Below are 18941 nucleotides of genomic sequence, written 5' to 3' on the forward strand. Positions count from 1 at the left end.
TGTAATACATCGATTCAGATAGTGTATTAAACAGTGTTTTTAATATGGGGTTAAAAACCTTATATTTTAAACACGTCACCGCCGTGTAGTATTCGGAAGCATAGACAGACAGAGATAGACAGAGAGATGGACAAAAAGGCTCTTCGAAAACAGTATTAACCGACTGGTAGTCAACCTGGTCCCTACCGCCCACTATTGGCCACTTCAGCTTTCATAACGGGCGGTAGAAGGTAGGGATTTTAAAAACATTTCGATTCAGTTTTCATACAATTTTGACATAAGGAATTTGGTAAGTAAATATTATTTCATGCTTTAAGTAGCTGTAACTCTGCTTTATAAATTTTGTAAAGCTACTTTCCTGCTTTATAAATCTCTGTTACCGACGAACCGGTGGCACTCAACACTGCTAACAGTCACAAAAATGCGCGGTAGATAAAGAAGGTTGATTACCTCTGACTAACCGTTTTGACGGGTCACTAAAAAAATTGACTTTTTATAGATATATACTGAACCTTTACTCACTTTGCAGATGAAGGACGACGTTCTTTGTGCCTTCCTTTGAGCCGTATGAGTACGCAGCATTTCGGTTTCTTCGTTTACATGATCACTAAGAGAATTCTTATCGGCGAACTTCAGCTTAGCTTCCTTCCACAGACGATTAACTTCAACCTCACACGTGTGTTTCGACTTGGCGTCATGCTGCTTGATATACGGGTTGTAAAAGTTTTGATACAGATTCACGTTGAACACAATAACGACGGCTTCACATGCGTTGCACAATATCACGACTGAATGACTGGTGGATTTGCAGTGATTTCGATAGGGAACTCCCCGGATGAAATCTGACACTTGTGCGGCGCTTGCCACAAATCGGATAATCCCGGGCATGCGCCCGTGTAAACCATTCGCTTCAGTTGAATGGGCCCATAAATACTTGTCGGCGCTTTAATATTGTCTATGTTAGGGATTAATTTTATAGAACAAAATGTTATCCGTTGTAATAATGTACATTCTCTGAATTGAAAAGTTCACGCGAAATTTTCATTGAGCTCGCCCCCTTCTCGTTAAATGACATACGGTGAGATTTTACTGGACGCTTCCCCCCCTCCCCCCACGCCGCCCCTCCTCCAATAAGTCTGGCAGCTTCTGCAAGAAGCACGTCGGAACATGATGATTACTTCCTGCCATTCTGTCACGTCTCTGCGTCGACGGATCACTTCACTGCGCTGATGCCGTGTGATCGACTGTTACGTATCACTTCACTCACGTCAGCGGTGGAGGGTCACGTGACCGCCTGATACCATTACTACTACTCCTAAGTGACTGCGTACTCTTATGCAGGGGCGAAAGGAATCCTTTCTGTATGTGTGGTGATATTACATAGTGGTATATACGAGAACAGTGAAGGCTGGAACAGTTGGCAAATTACAAGTCTTTGTTGGAAAAAATCTGCAAGGAGTTGTACAAAATAAACTTTACTCCTTAACCGATTTCAAGCACCTAGTGCCCCTCTTCAAAAGATTACAATTATCGGATTACTAGCGAGTATAAAAAATAAACAGGTATGTGCAGCACATTACAATAGTCACAACTATTAAAATAAGCTGCATACACCTGTTTGTTTTTGACTCTCGATAATAATGCAATAATTCTAATCTTCTGGAGAAGGGCACTAGGCACTAGGTGCCTGAAACTGGTTAAAAAATTCTTTTTGTACAACTTGTTGCTGATTTTTCCAACAACTACGCACACAGTTATCGAGGATGGATAAAGTACTAAATTTCAATTAGGTGGAATTTTTTGGCCTTACAGAACTCTGACAGATATTTCTGAATCTTTACCCACGAATAGCATCTGGGTTCACATCAGAATGTCAGTGGATTGAGTAATGAGTCAAATTTCTGATTTGTTACACGTTGCCAGGTAAGCTAGGTTTCTCTTTGAGTCAGCACCGTGTCTAATTCGTTTCGATCAGCTTGCTCTTAGATTGAGACAAAGCGGTCGTCCAAGTGTGTCTCGCTCAGCGTGCACTTTTGCAGGTGGACTTTCGCGGACATTGCAGCGAAATAAGCCGTGGAACTGCTCTCTCTCTCGCTGAGTCGTGCTAATCTGATCTTTCCGCTAAGATACTTACAGTCTGGGTTGCAGACTGGTGCGACGTTTTGCAAAGGCGCATTACTCGACTAGCGACGAGAATACTGCGCATTTCGCTAATGAATAAATGCCAGTTGCTAAAGAATAGAACTTGTCCCATGAGACCGCCGTAGGAAAGTAAGTTAACCATACTGACAGCGTCATGTTTGACTGATGTTAATGAGATACGCCGAGTTACAAACTTTTACGACAAAAACGCAAGCTTGACTCTACTTGTCTTTCGTCATCGGTCACGTGAGTGCTAGCTTGAATTTTCTTACACAACTCAACATATGGCAAAAACTGAAAACTTCATGTTAAGTCCGGTAATACAAAAAAACATTTAAAGAATTCTCGTGTGTGGCTCGTATAGTGGAAAAGACATTACTTGAAAATCTTATCTCAGTGAATTAGTTACTTGTTACTGTGTAATGAATGCGTAGCACGTTGAATACGCGACAGAAGGTGAAGCTGTAACACAACAGTTCTGTTCTGCAACGAAGCACAGGCGCCTAATTTAATCAACTGGTGTTGCGATCTTTTGAATTCAAATACTCTTCTTAATAATTTTATTTTACCGTCAACCGTGTCCGATACTTGTGTGCCTTTTGAACTCATCAGTAGAACAGACACACACAAGTACATCTGCTGCGCCGCTAAATGAGCCTAATAGCTTAACCTGACCGCAGTAGATCTGAGATCGACATAAGAAGAACTGGAAAGCAAACTTTCAGTGTGGAACCAAGAGTGATTAAACACAGTAAAAGCAAACCAAGTTTGCTATATATTGTCCATGGAAGTTTACACTTGCAATTTTTAATAGTGTGTTAAAAAACAGTGAGAATTTGAAACAAAAAACTTATTGAACTCAACATTTCGCCGATAAGGTCAGGAAGAGGAAGCAAAAAACTGAAATCAGCTGTCTTGCGTTTGCAGATATTTTTGCTACACTTTCCGAAAATGTGGCATCTGCTACAACACAAATAAATCTCCAGGAAGAAATAGCGAGCAGAACTGGCTTAAGACTTCCTGCAAAAAAAAAATACAAAATTTCTAATATAAGTTAAGGATGCTCTAAAATTCCTGAAAACATATATTTGTCAAATAGAGAACAAAAATTTAAAAATCTACGGGAGATAATCAAAGAAAATGACCTGGAAAAATCTGCAATAGAGGAAAGGTAGCATAAATTGGGGAGAGCATAAGGTATCACCAGAGAGCTCTACAGTAAAAAGTGCGTATCCAAAAATGTAGATGTAGGATATTACAACAGAGCAGCGAATCCAGAATGCCTATATGCAATCGAATGCCTGGCAATAAACTATAGTTTAGATGAATCAGAAATAGTAGAAAGACGAATTATATGCAAAATATTAGGGTCACAAAACACAGCAGAAGATTGGAAATTACAAGAATACAGCAAAATATAGAAAATATTTCAAACGTAATGAGAAAATGAAGACCCATGTTTTTTTCGACATTTATATCGAATGGAAGATTTTCAGATGTTTGTGAGGTAAGAATTCCACAACAAGCTGGGTCAAAAAACTAAAAAATGTTTTAGAAAGAAACAATATAAAAACAGAAGATGTAGACAACAGAGAAAGTTTTCGGGAAAAGTATTTAAAATGGAAGGATTCCAAGGCAGTGTAGCTAAAAAGTCTGGTATGAACAGATGAAAGCATACTGGAAGAAAAGAAAAGAACAAAGAATGAAGAGCTGAAATTTGAACGTGGTCTTCAGATAGCCTACTCGCAGAATAAAAAGGCAGCACAGTAACATGGCACAGGCTTCACAAGAGTATAATCACAGCTAATGAAAGACACAAACCTCTCAACATACCCATGGAAATTACACGTTCACTCACGCGATCATACCAGCACATACATTGCTCATTTATGCACAGGAGTGTATGAGTAAGCGATAAACAGATATCGTGGGAACAAGCACGTTTGAAATACAGACGCTATTGCAATGTGAGACAGCATTAATTACGATCAAACAGCTGCCAGCAAGTTGCTGAAGTGCAGTGCAACTACAGTTGAATTCAAATAATGTATATGCTTTCTCTCATTCAGTAACGTTCACTCACCTAAAATGCAATGATTAATGATTACTGTTGAAACAAACAGCTCATCACAGAGTAACAGGACTATGGCAAGGCATATAGAAAATTTTGTGTACTAATTATAAGTAAAAACTATCTTACCTCTACTAACTTAATATACCAAAAAGAAGTAATAAACAAGGTAAAAAATTCTAAGTAGGAAACGTAAACTAGGAAATTCAAGTAATAGGCCTGCTAAAACATTTAGGTTCGGCTACTTTTGCTATTAAGAATAGCTGCCGGCTTTGGAGATACAAAAGTCAGTAAGATAATATATTTTGCATATTTTTCTTCACTACTCTCGCCAAAAAATATTCATTGCACATAAAAATAATTAGAATTATGGGTTAGACTCACACACGTACATCTTTCAGGCATCTGTTTAAGTAGCTGGGAATGAATACTAACCACTGTACCATAGAGAATTTATTCCTTATGAAATTGTCATCAGTAGTCCGTCTGAGTTCGAGAGCAACAGAGATATTTGCAAATACAGTATTAAAAGGAAAAATGATGTGCATTATCTTTCAATGAATCTAAACTCGGCAGCTATAAATCTATATGAGAATGTTTTAATCGACATTCTGAGAATGGGGCGCTTCCGTCGGCTTATCGTGAGTATAGTTGTATTTTATGAGGACACGCTGAACCACTTAATAGTATACGCAGAAGTGTCCTGAAAGCATTCGCAGTGCGATTTGTTTTCCTTACCCTCTTACCCTCCACTGTACTTGTTTGCTGTAGTGTCACCGCATGTTTCCGATAACGGCCACGAGAGGCCAAAGTTCAATAATATCGTGGTCGTGTAGTGACCAGAGAAACGAAATGCCTGACAAATAGCAGAAGTGTTTTCAAATGTAGATTACAGATGTTTCTCCTTACCAACTGCTTAAATACCATAGAGGAATGCTTAAATAGTGTAATTAATCATTTCTTACAGAAAAATATCTGTAATTAACATCACTAATATCAAAACAATTCATGAATCCCTAGCGGCGAAACGGTAACCTGTGGCTTTTTGTCATATAAAATAAGAGTTTCTTTTTATGTGTGTGTCTGTGGGGGGACGGGGAGGGGGGTTCACATGTTCCACATCGTAACATTTATTGTGCATATGATTTATGGAACAAATAAAAAACTAGCTAATAGGTGTCACCATAACTGGACGAAGCTTGTCGCCTCTGATGAAAAGTACGAGAAACTGTCGCTCTTCCAACAGAAGTAAGTGAAGGTTCTGTGCAGTTAATGTTTGCGCAGCAGAATATTAAGAGGTGGTGATGGACGTGAGAGAGAAAATTCACTAATAAACATATGTCAGCTTGCCCATGAAACCATCACTTCCAAATATGCACTGTTGAGAGGACTGGTGGTGGAGCAGTTACTCCCCTACCGTAAGCAACATGTGAAACTAATGAGGTGGAATGATTTTAATCTCAGAATTTCAATTTTGTGGAGTGATTATCCACCGCAGTATGGCATTTGTAACGCGTTTATTGAGACTGACGGTCGTCACTTGGAACAGTTGCTGTGAGTGTATGTTGTTGCTACTTGCGGTAAGCTGTATATGTCAGCATGCCTAAACTGAATATTGATCTCCGCCATTAGTTCCTTATCACAAAGCACACTGTTTACGATTCTCTGCCGCTTGTATAATTTAGACCCTTAAGTTCTGGGACTCCCATATGTACACAGTACGGCACATCAGATGTGGATGTACTCATAATAGACTACTCATCGCACAGGAATCAACACTTCAGTAAATGAGTTGTAAGTAATTGACCTACGTCTGGAACTCCGTTTCACATTAAACACACTTACATATTCCCATTAGTCACATCCCCTTTCGAACATACGTTTATAAATGTCAAAAGAGTCAGCACCATTAGATAGTGTTTGAGGACTCATTTCCACAGTCTGTCTGAAATGTATATCGGCCATCAGATACTCGTTTATTTTCCTGCATGACGCTAGTTGTATCCAGTTACCGATAGTTAATGAGTTCTGTAGTATACCGAGCTCGTTATTATGTGTTAGACATGTAATAACTGCCATGGAAGGAAGGGAAGGATGTCCTACACACCGTCGATATCAGTATCATTAACAAAAGCTGAGTTGGAATAGTATGGGAGAAGGAATTAGTTGAGTGTCAGGACGGAAATATGAACTTCTCTTCTCCCAAAGGCACGTCCAATGTCTTAACCATGGCACTACGTCACTGGGTAAGTTACGAAAGTGGAAAAAAAGAGAAATAAATACGTCATGCATCTAAAACCGGATCTACACTGAGCAAGTGGAATGACCAAAAAATATTGGTTTCACAGAGAGCAGCAGTCAGTTTCGTAAACCTGTCCGAACGAAATGCAAAAGTTTTCGTCGTTTCTCTGTGTAAATTTACGTGAATGACGGGATGGCTCCTTCAACATATTGATAGCCACTTTTTTCATACTTCCTTTCTTAAGGATCACTCTGTGTTTCGTGCCCAGCATTGTGTCGTCAGATTATAAAATGCAAACGAAATTAATGATGTTGTTGTTGTTGTGGTCTTCAGTCCTGAGACTGGTTTGATGCAGCTCTCCATGCTACTCTATCCTGTGCAAGCCTCTTCATCTCCCAGTACCTACTGCAGGCTACATCCTTCTGAATCTGCTTAGTGTATTCATCTCTTTGTCTCCCTCTACGATTTTTACCCTCCATGCTGCCCTGCAGTACTAAATTGGTGATCCCTTGATAATGGCGTTAATAGATAGCTGTTGAAAAGCGCGTGTTAATGGAAGATTAATTTATAAATTTGTTGTATTCTTTCCTCCATGCTTCTGAGCTACATAGCAAACGCAATTAGCCTCCCGTCTCCAAGCAAATGCTGCTTGACGGATGCCGCAGCACGAATTGTGCAGCTGATGTCGCATGTCCTACAGGGCTACTCCCGTTTTGCGCCAGTACTGCGGTCTAGCGCCGCGGTGTGGCACTCCGAGGCAGAATACAGATGCTCGATGACGCCATTTCCCTTCATCCCATTCACAGAACAGAGCTCTGACAATTTAGTTCCCCGGTTTGTCTCTCCGGTATGGGGAACAGAGAGGATATTTAGGCGCTGCTTGCTCGGAGAACAGGCGCTGCTGGCAACCGGCCACACCGGATTAGACACCACCTCTGCTGTTCTGTCAGGGGCTTCATTACGTCAGCGGCCTCTGGATATCCATTTCCTACCCACAATGGAGTTGGCACACCACTTCCACGACGGCTGTACGTCCTTCTCGTATTACAGTTTTGTCACCATAAATGTCTGGACTTCAACTAGTTAATCCACTTTTGGGCTACTTACATAACTGCCGCCCCCTCCCCATTCCTCTCTGTAATGCTGGTAACGCTGCCTCTTACGGAAAGCTTATCTTACAACACTCATTTCGTACAATGTACTGTTTTATCAGAAAAAAACTTTCTTCGAGCCGATCTCGTATGCGTGAAGATATTCCTTACGACCTTGTCTTTGTGTTAAACGCAGGGTTACAGGATTTACCTGTTTCCTGCTACGTGATGTATCTGTACACATGGAAAGAGCTCCGTATGTCTGATGTACGGTGTTTTTATCTTGGACAACATATGATACTTCAGCCTCATGGAAAGTTATCCTATCGCGGTTGTTGCGTTGTACGATGACTGGTGTTCTCCATATAAAAGGGATGACCAAAAAGTTTCCATTCTGAGGTCGTACTGTCCAGAAGCGGTACGTCAGTCAGACAAAATCGTCGTGAGCACTCTATCATCCCACCGACGTAGAAAAAATGAAATGTCGTGCGGCTAGGGCCTCCCGTCGGGTAGACCGTTCGCATGGTGCAAGTCTTTTACGTTGACGCAACTTCGAGGACTTGCGTGTCGATGAGGATTATATGATAATGAAGACAACACAACACGTAGTCCCTGAGCGGAGAAAATCTCAGACACAGCCGGGAATCAAACCCGGGCCCCTTGGCACAGCAAAAAAAAATGGTTCAAATGGCTCTAAGCACTATGGGACTAAACATCTGAAGTCATCAGTCCCATAGACTTAAAACGAAGTAAACCTAACTAACCTAACGACATCACACACATCCATGCCCGAGGCAGGGTTCGAACCTGCTACCGTAGCAGCCGCGTGGTTCCGGACTGAAGCGCCTAGAACTGCTCGCTTGGCACAGCATTCGACCGCCCTGACCACTTTTTTATGTCATTTTGTTCGTTATTGATCGTTGTATTTGTTCGGGGCGGACATCTAATAACGCTTCTTCAAGTTCGTGTTTGATCCATTAAGGCGGTCGCCGACGTAGAAGTAGATATCCTCGGAGTAGTGAAGCAACATAAATCACTTAATAGAAGCAATTCTTCTAGTCCAGACTGCATATCAGTTAGGTTCCTTTCAGAGTATGCTGAGCTCCATACTTAACAATCATGTACAACCGTTCGCTCGACGGAAGACCCGTACCCAAAGACTGGAAAGCTGCACCGGTCCCACAAATATTCAAGAAAGGTAGTAGGAGTAATCCATGTCATTAACGTCGATACGCAGCAGGATTTTGGAACATATATTGTGTTCGAATATTATAAATTACCTCGAATAAAACGGTCTATTGACACACAGTCAACATGGGTTTAGAAAACATCGTTCCTGTGAAACACAACTAGCTCTTTATTCACATGAAGTGCTCAGTGCTATTGACAAGGGATTTCAGATCGATTCCGTATTTCTGGATTTCCGGAAGGCTTTTGACACTGTACCACACAAGCGGTTTGTAGTGAAATTGCGTGCTTATGGGATATCGTCTGTTATGTGACTGTATTCCTGATTTCCTGTGAGAGAGCACAGTTCGTAGTAACTGGCCGGAAGTCATCGAGTAAAACGGAAGTGATTTATGGCGTTCCCCAAGGTAGTGTTATAGGTCCTTTGCTGTTCATTACCTATATAAACGATTTGGGAGACAATGTGGGCAGCCATCTTACGTTATTGTAGATGACGCTGTCGTTTATCGACTAGTAAAGTCATCAGAAGATCATAACAAATTGATCTGAGAAAAGATATCTGTATGGTTCGAAAATTGGCAGTTGACCCTAAATTACCAAAAGCGTGAGGCCATCCACATGAATGCTAAAAGGAATCCGTTAAACTTTGGTTGCACGATAAATCAGTCAAATCTAAAGGCCGTGAATTCAACTAATTGCTTGGGAATTGCAATTGCAAGGAACGCATAGGAAATGTTATGAGGTAGGCTAACCAAGGACTGCGTTTTATTGGCAGGCCACTTAGAAACTATAACAGATCTACTAAGGAGACTGCCTACACTACGATTGTCCGACCTGTTTTAGAATACTGCTGCGCGGTGTGGGATCCTTACTAGATAGGACTGACGGAGTACATAGAGAAAGTTCAAAGAAGAGCAGCACGTTTTGTATTATCGCGAAATAGGTGAGAGAGTGTCACTTAACTTTACAGGATTTGGGATGGACATCTCACGAAATTTCAGTCGCCGACTTTCTCCTCCGAATTCGAAAATAGTTTGTTGACTCCGTCTTGCATAGGGAGAAACGATCGCCATGATAAAATAAGGGAAATCAGAGCTCGTACGGAAAGATATAGGTGCTTGTTCTTTCCGCGCTCTATGCGAGATTGGAATAATAGAGAACTGTGAAGGTGGTTCGATGAACCCTCTACCAGGCACTTAAATGTGATTTACAGAGTATCTGTGTAGATGTAGATGAAAATACTCGTTTGGTAAAACACCGTGTTCTGCTGCGTGAGGAAGCCTGTAATTGCCTGTTGCACATCATCGTCTGACAGGAATTGTCGATCCTTCAACCCCTTTTTTAAGGGACCACTGGGGAGAGATCCACTGGGGAGAGATCAGGGCTATAGGTCAGGTGCTCTCCCGCGTGAGTTGGCGTAACTTCTGCGTTACGACATTTGCGATGTGGGAACGTGCATGTTATGAAGCTTGGCACACCATTCCACAACGGTGATTTTCGACAGACTTATTGCCACATGCACATTCTTCATTCTCCGATGGATGTCTGCTGGGAGTGTGCGCTAGTATGAAACTTCCTGGCAGATTAAAACTGTGTGCCGGACCGAGACTCGAACTCGGGACCTCCGCCTTTCTTGGGCAAGTGCTTTACCGACTGAGCTACCCAAGCACGACTCACGCCCCCTTCTCACAGCTTTACTTCCACTAGCACCTCGTCTCCTACCTTTGATGTATGCTGGTGTTTGCCCTTTGGCACCCAAGAAAATAATAACGTCATGTTGGTCCTGTACGAACGCGTTTGGTAATAACTTAACCACAGTCTACGTTTCCACATTTACCGCACGCACGTCGGAAAGACACGAATACCACACTAATCCCTTGCCCACTTGTGGATGCTTATACACCTGCATCGGAGTCGCGCTACATTTCATATACGCGGCAGCAACGCCCTCAAACGGAAACTTTCTGATGGTCCCTTATACATAAACCGTCTAACCGATAGGGCCAGCAGCACTCTCAGATTGTTCGTGGGTGAAACTGATTACGTTAGGAGGGCATCGTCACTGGCTTATTCTAAGGAACTGCTGAACTACCTAGTGTTTCCGCTTGATGTAGTGAATGGCAGCTCTCTTTAACTGTGGAGAAATGCAAGATAATGACCATTAAAAAAAAAAACAACAACATAGTGACCGATTACTTGTTACGTCACTTAAATATCTTGAAGTTTGAAATGAGAAGAACATGTAATATTAGTGTTAGAGAAGACACGTGTATTGTTAGTGAGACTGTGGCGAGAGTTCTTGAAAAATGAAGAGCGTTCATAAATGCAACTTCATACAAGATTCTAGTGGATCTGGACTAGAATATCGCTCCAGAACTTGTAGTCCATAATCAGTAGGAGTGCAGGAGAAAACAGGACTGTAACATGTCAGTATAGCCCATCTGATATTGTGAAGGAGATTTTCAAGAAACTTGAACGGTAATATTTTGAAAAAGAGCAACTGTATTCTCCGGAAATCCCGCTGGGTAAATTTAGAGAACCGGAATTCAAGAAAGATTGTGAGATAATTCTGCCGTCCCTATGGTAGTCTAGATATAGTATGGGGATCAGGATGGAAAGATAGAGGGATTAGTCCGTATACTGAAGCACACTGACATTAATTTTAGCCTAGCTTCTAGCACCAATGGAATAAGAAAGTAAGACACTAATACTGACAAGACGTAACCCGTACCATCCTTGTACATAACATGTATAAATGTAGCAATAATGGAAATGAGCGTTTGTCGTCATTGGCCGGGAGGCCCCTTGCGGGGCAGGTTCGGCCGCCTTGGTGCAGGTCTTATTACATTCGACGCCACATTGGGCGACCTGCGAGCTGGATGGGATGAAATGATAATGGAGACAGCACAGCACCCAATCCTGAGCGGAGAAAATCCTTGACCCATCCGGGAATCGAATCCGGGCCCGTAGGACGGCAAATGTAGCAATAGATCAATTTACATTCACAAATTAATACTGTAATCGAAATTTGGGTCACCAGGGAGATTTCTTCGCTAGATGTTAGTAAGTAGTGAATCTGTGTACATTCCTAACTAATGAAAGCTGGTCCACTGTTATATCGCTGCGGTGCAGAAGCGTGAAAAGTTGAGAGTAGCCCGCGCTACATTTTGCACTCAACGAGTGGGCAAAATGAAGGTGGTGTTAAGTCTAATAAACATGTAAGCAATGCTCATAGATAATCTGCCTGTCTTTTGTTGCAGGTGTACACACCGACTGGCTTCGAGAAGTATGGCTCGACGTACAACGTGGCGGACTATAGGATACACTTTGCCGTGTGGGACACGTCTGGTGAGTGTGATAACACAGACATTAGTCTTGCATGCACAGCCTAACCTTTAAACACTATTCGGTTTGCACAATGGCCATCTAAAGAATTTTCATCATTCTCATTTGTCTGGCACTGTAACGTAAGCCACTAACGTGGGCTAATTTGTTAACCTTCCATCCAGAGATATGAGTCTTAAATCTTGGTAGTAGGAACAAGTACTCTGAACAAGGAGAGGTGTTAGTTTCCTGTACCTGAGGGCAACTGTGTGGCCGATTCTCCTGTATCAGTCTCGGGAGTTCTGCAGTGCCTGATGTGACGGCAGGCCAGACATGTTGTGGATTCCTTCATGGAGACTATAGTAACCTCTACAGCCATCATACTGCTATTCGAGATACGCAAAATATGTTCTGGCACGTCGTTATGCCATCTACTTTCCTTTCGTAACAGGAATCATTAAAAAAAAAAAAACCATTAACACAATATTGCTTTCTACAAGAATTCCCTAGATTAATCTGTGCGGTAGAAGGTCGCACTTGACATTATTCTTTGAAGAAAGAAGCAGAAACGCTTAGTATTTCCATCGAACGCTCGTGAAAATGACTCACTACGTCCTCAATCATATCAGTGACGCGTAAGCCACGACAGTCACGTGAAACTATGCGTAGTTTCAAATAAACGAAGAAAGTCACTGGATTGAAATCCAAACTTTCCCGGTAACTCTGTAGTGGCGCAAGTTTATTTCTGAACTATGCACTAACAATAGTTCAACAAAGTTTTTATTTACAGACATAGCCACAGCGTTATTTTTATAGCGTCGGTTCCAGCAGGCACAAACGGTCATCTTCAGATAAATGTGCAGCTTGTGCATTACCACTAACGCATTAAACACAGTGTACGGTCATCAGTACTGTACGTTGATCCGAAGATGGCTGTTGGAACCGCTAACATTGAGCTATGGGGTGAGTTGAACTTACCGATATCAGACGTAGCCTTGACTTAACGATAGTGTGCTAAGTGAGGTCATACGTACACAGACCGCGATAGAACAGAAAACCGATGGTATTTCTTTAACTTTTATATTATTTTTTGGCGCTTAGGTTGTGTAATAGACTGATTTGCAGTGTAGCCCGATGCTGCGGTAAGGTCTGAACTTGGCAGTTTGGTAGTGAGTTCACAAAGGCATGTGATGCCATGAGAATGGCTGTTTCTTGTTATGACGCTTATTTCTCGCATATTGTATTTTCTGAATGACTTACGTCCGCCATTCTGATGTAATTATTCGAATCAGACTTTGTATCATTGTGACGCTGTTTGAATACAAGCTGTCCCATTTATCTTGACTGCCCTAAATAACTGTTTGTCCAGATGCAAATTACAAAATGTTTCAAGCAAACGTTGTGACGTTGACGTTGCACACCCATAATTCCGTCAACCATCGTCAGTTGAAGAGTTGTGTGAGTAGAATGTACACCAACGAAGAGAAGATAGAAATGCTACTCGTCTATGAGGAATGTTAAGTTAGCAGAACAGTAATTGCAATACTGTTTTCTTATGTACGAGTGCATTTAGTACAGTAGTTTAGTACTTTTAAATACTGTTGTGTAGAGTAGACATACAATAGAGGTTGTCCTTCCTACAAACTGCATCGACATAACGTATCTTTTTACTGTTGTTGTTGAAGGCAGGCGAAATGCTACTCAGGCAGCGGAACTGTACAGAGAGCGATATCCCGTCAAGAACTCACCTTCCCGACGGATGTTTTCTCGTCTTGTTGCGACGCTTCGGGATACGGGAAGTTTCAACCCACGACAACGCAGTCGTCGTAGCACTCCCACAGACGAAGCTGCCGAAGTTACTGTTATCGCTTCCGTTGCTATGAATCCACATGTGAGCACACGACAGCTTGAACACGAGGTCGCAGGTTCGAATCCTGCCTCGGGCATGGATGTGTGTGTTGTCCTTAGGTCAGCTAGGTTTAAGTAGTTCTAAGTTCTAGGGGACTGATGACCACAGATGTTCAGTCCCATAGTGCTCAGAGCCATTTGAACCATTTTTTGAACACGAGGTTGGCATTCCTAAAACCAGTGTACACAGTATTCTTACACGTCACCGATTCCATCCATACCATGTGCACCTACATCAAGAATTGCATGGGAATGATTTCCAGAATCGTGTATATCTCTGTCAGTGGGCACAGCAGCAAATCCTCGCCAATCCGATTTTTTCTCCAATATTCTATTTACCGATGAATGTTCCTTCTCAAACAAATGACAGGTATATACAAGGAACATGCATTATTGGTCCAGCCACAACCCACGATGGCTTAGACAGGTGGAACATCAGCGTCAATGGAAAGCTAACGTCTGGTGTGGGATGCTTGGCACTACAGTTATTGGCCCTTATTTCATCATTGGTAGTCTAAACGGCACAGCGCATGCCAACTTCCTCAGACGAATTCTTGCTCCTCATGTGGATGAAGTGTCGCCAAGAACCAGAATCCTTACGTGGTATCAACACGATGGACGTCCAGAACATGATGCCTTGCAAGCACGTCGTGTTCTGAACTGAAGGTATCCTGCCAGATGGATTGGTCGAGGAGGAGCAGTTACTTGGCCTGCTAGGTCTCCTGATTTAAATCCTCTGGACTTTTTTCTTTGGAAATGCATTAAAGATGTTGTCTATCGCGACGTTCCAACAACTCCAGAGGAAATGCAGGAACGTATCGTGCTTGCTTGTAATTCTCTTCAGCAGGAAACAATGGAAGCAGTAAATATTTCTTTCATTCAATGAGTGCACCAGTGTATCGGTGACCAGGGTCACCACTTTGAGCACTTTTGAATGTTCTACTCCTGGTAAATGGTACAGGAGAGTCAAAGTCAATTTTGTGTTATGTATTTACTTGGTTTTCATTTGTTTTCTGACAACTCCAGCAAGTGGACGAGTTTGTGATCCTGGGCTCAAAGCCATTGTTGTGTTATGTAATTAATAGCGTTGTGTTTCACTGAATGGTGCACTGTGATACATTTTTGAATAGGTCTTTAGGAGAGGGAATGAATTACCGAATAAAAAATACAGAGTGCCAATTAAAAAAGTCACACCGCTGTTCATATCTTTGTGAAAAACAAAGCTACAAGGAAGGCAATCATGCTGATTGATGTCCCCCTGACGGCTAAAGAACATTCGCTCGAAACATTTTGTAACTTGCATCTGGACAAACAGTTATTTAGGGTGGTCAAGGTAAATGGGACACCCTGTATAATAAATTATTTTCAGAAATACATCATAAGATAAAAATTATCGTGATCATGGAGAAATAATTCTCAGAAACGCGTCCTGTGATTATAAAATGTATTGGACCGAGGTGTTTCCTCTATTGTATTAGATAACATAAGAGTTATTCCTAGTGCAACGCGCTCGCACTATTTCAGGTAACTAGAAACATAATTCATATTATGCTAGTCTGCCTTACCACGGAACGTTTACAGTGATTTTTGTTATGTGGCGGGCATGTAAATTGCAGCCACTCTTTGGATATGAGAACCAGATAACAATTAATAAATTTAAAGACAAGGAGCTTAATGTAGTTGCATGAAATACTTGACATATAATAGTCTAGCGAATGAATTGTATTCTATTCCTGACAATGTTCAAACAGCTATACATCGCAACGACGCTGTAGTAATCACAGTTGCACAAAGTTTCAAACGCACAAACCGTACACACGAAATAACACACTATAAAATTCGAACCAATAGCAACAGAATTCTGGAAACCTTAATGGGACATACATTCACTGACAACGAAACATTGCGTTGTATTTATCAATTTCATCGATTACCTCAAGTATGATTACTGACTAAACCTGGGATACTGATTTGCCCAGACTGTTTATTTTAGTCATCTGAACCAGACTGAAGAAAAGGTGAAGCACTAATCATTGATTAACCTCTTGAAGTGCATTGTTTTAGAAATAATGTTTTATCTTCATATCCAACTCACAGTAATCACTATACAATTTATGTGAAAAAAATGGCACCCCACCCTGCTCCACTTTCATTCTCCAGTGTGTATTTTAATAATCACTGTACTTCTAAAACACGGTCAATGAGTTCAATAATCACTGTAAGCAATAAGCTGTTGCGTGTACATGGTAATTTGTAAAGATGGTAATTGTTGGATATGGTTCAGAGACACTCGTTTCAGTAAAGTGAAATAAAACGGGTTCGCTACTAAGTTTCACTCTACATTGTGACTATAGAATATTGACTGGACTCAAATAGAGAGTTCGCAATACATTTCTAAAACTCTACATACCTCACTGGAGTAACGTGCAACCAAACTCGGATGGCTACATCGGAATAAAACCATTATTCAGTAACAGAGCACTTGCAGAATCGTGCTGCATACTTTACACACAAATGTATCACGTTCCATTTTTCTCCAAAAGCGCTCTTGTACAACGTCTGCTTCTCAGACACAGTCAGTAACAGAGTTATCTTAAATAAAGTCTTTGTTCTCGTATGTGCTCCTCACACAGACGTGGCTCCTCATTGTCAGATGATCTCTGGTTTCAACCGTAGAGTAGGAGTATCTATGAAGTGTGCTTTTAGCTGCGCAGAACGGAATTTTTGTCGCTAACATACTACTACTGCAACAGTCACCTAAGTAAGCTGCAACATAATGGCTTCTCTGCAACCGCTCTACAGTTTTCAAATTTAATTGCATGACTATTACAGGCAGATCCCGCTGAAAATATCAAGTGCTTTGCAAAGCGTTCAATAAGCATCGTAATAATTTGTATTCGGCATCTGTAATGGACTTAGCTCAAAGCCATTAATACATAAGCCATTTCCAACATTTTCGATAAGTGTCACAGCTTAGACGTCGCTATTTTTTCGTTATATGAAGTAAAGGGATAGCAACCGCTATTTTTATACTGCGACAGTATTGTGAATTGGTTTCCTAGTGCGCAAAAGAGAAGGTCTCCCGAAAACCATTGAATTTGAAGTTACGACGTGCAACAAATTGTTCCGTTTTTTCTTTCTGAATGTTTCACTTTCTGTTTCTTTAAAACCGTGCTTCTTCATCCTTCGGGAAAGTGAAATATTATTCAACCATACTCATTCTCCATGCGATCTGTGAACGTAGCAGCTTCTATAGTTTCGTGTTGTGATTACTTCATTCAAGCACAATGATTCGGAGATCTGTATTAACCGGAATTAATGACTCAAACTCTCACGTATACATTTCATATGCAGGTAAAAATTGCTCGATATGTGTAGGATATTCCCGAACCAAAGAATTTATCTAGCACTTGTCCCTTAGATATATGGCTATACAGTCATGTAAATTAGTCTCCAAGATTTCATGCCTTCATTACAGAATCTCGATATTAATCACTACATAGCGCTTATGATTAGCATGATAACTATAGTAATTACTGGACTTTTGTAGTATTTACCTATGGAAATCAATTTCATCTTCTTTTGGTGAATTTCGAGTAGCATCCGTAGCATCAGTTATTCAGCATCATTACTGTTTCTAATAAATAAACGTTCGGAAACCGATTAAACACCTGGACTATTAGAACTTTCCTTCATCATGTTAAACATCACAGTAGTCACTGACGTTAATGATTAATGAACCCCAACTCAGCTGCATTATAAACACATTTATCGTGTTACGTCCGGGTTCATTCCTTTACCATCATCATGTTGCCGAGATGTGCTTGTCACGACACGAATGGTCTCGTCCTCGTACGTAATGTCAAAAAGTAAATCCAAAACCACTCAGCTTAACATTACATTACATTCGACAACTAGATCATTCGTGTTATGACTTAAGCACAGCTCGTCAACCTGATGATGTCCAACGAGCGAAATTGGTAGTAAAACAAATATGTAATAATATAGCTGAGGTGGTTTTCATTGATCATTAACATCAAAGTTTGTCTTCGCGCAAAATGTAATGATAATAACAATAATAATAATAAAATGGTACACACTAGACTAGCATGACGTGATGATGGCCACATGCACTTTACACTAGGCTCACTCCGTGGATATTTATATTCAGTCGTTTTAACATCGCCTAGCGATACAGAAGCAACAAAAAAAGCATGCCAAATTTAAAAGAACGCAAAATCCCCAAGACTGGCAAAGTTTTACAGAAGTTCGAAATATGGGGCGTACTTCAATGCGAGATGCTTTTAATAACTTCCACAACGAAATTTTGTCTCGAAATCTGGCAGAAAACCAAAAGAGATTCTGGTCAAACATAAAGCACACCAGTGGCAAGACGCAATCAATACCCTCACTGCGTGATAACAACCGTGCAGTCAGTGATGACAGTGCCACTAAAGCAGAGTTATTAAACACGGTTTTCCGAAACTCCTTTACCAAAGAGGACGAAGTAAATATTCCTGAATTCCAATCAAGAACAACTGCCAAGATGAGAAACACAGAAGTAGATATCCTCGGAGCAACGAAGCAGCTTAAATCACTTAATAAAGGCAAGGCCTCCGGTCCAGATTGTATACCAGTCAGGTTCCTCACAGAGTATGCTGATAAAATAGCTCCATATTTAGCAGTTCCGTACAACCACTCGCTCACAGAAAGATCCGTATCTAAAGACTGGAAAATTGCTCAAGTCACACCAATACCCAAAAAGGGAAGTAGGAGTAATCCGCTGAATTACAGGCCTATATCACTAACGTCGATTTGCAGCAGGGTTTTGGAAAATATACTGTATTCAAACATTATGAAGTACCTCGAAGAAAACGATTTATTGACGCATTGTCAGGACGGTTTCAGAAAATATCGCTCTTGTGAAACACAACTAGCTCTTTATACTCATGAAGTGATAAGTGCTATCGACAGG

General features: G+C 41.1%; 1 protein-coding gene across 1 annotated transcript in view; it reads left to right on the plus strand.

The window, feature by feature from the left end:
• LOC124595148 (rho-related GTP-binding protein RhoE-like) overlaps window positions 1–18941 on the plus strand; it is a 316233-nt gene that overhangs the window by 259022 nt on the left and 38270 nt on the right. Inside the window, exon 2 of the mRNA XM_047133752.1 lies at window positions 11995–12082. Coding sequence (XP_046989708.1) covers window positions 11995–12082 — 88 coding nt within the window. The remainder of the gene's footprint in view (window positions 1–11994; window positions 12083–18941) is intronic.

Source organism: Schistocerca americana, chromosome 2 (assembly GCF_021461395.2).
Source record: "Schistocerca americana isolate TAMUIC-IGC-003095 chromosome 2, iqSchAmer2.1, whole genome shotgun sequence".
Classification (NCBI taxonomy): Eukaryota; Metazoa; Arthropoda; class Insecta; order Orthoptera; family Acrididae; genus Schistocerca; species Schistocerca americana.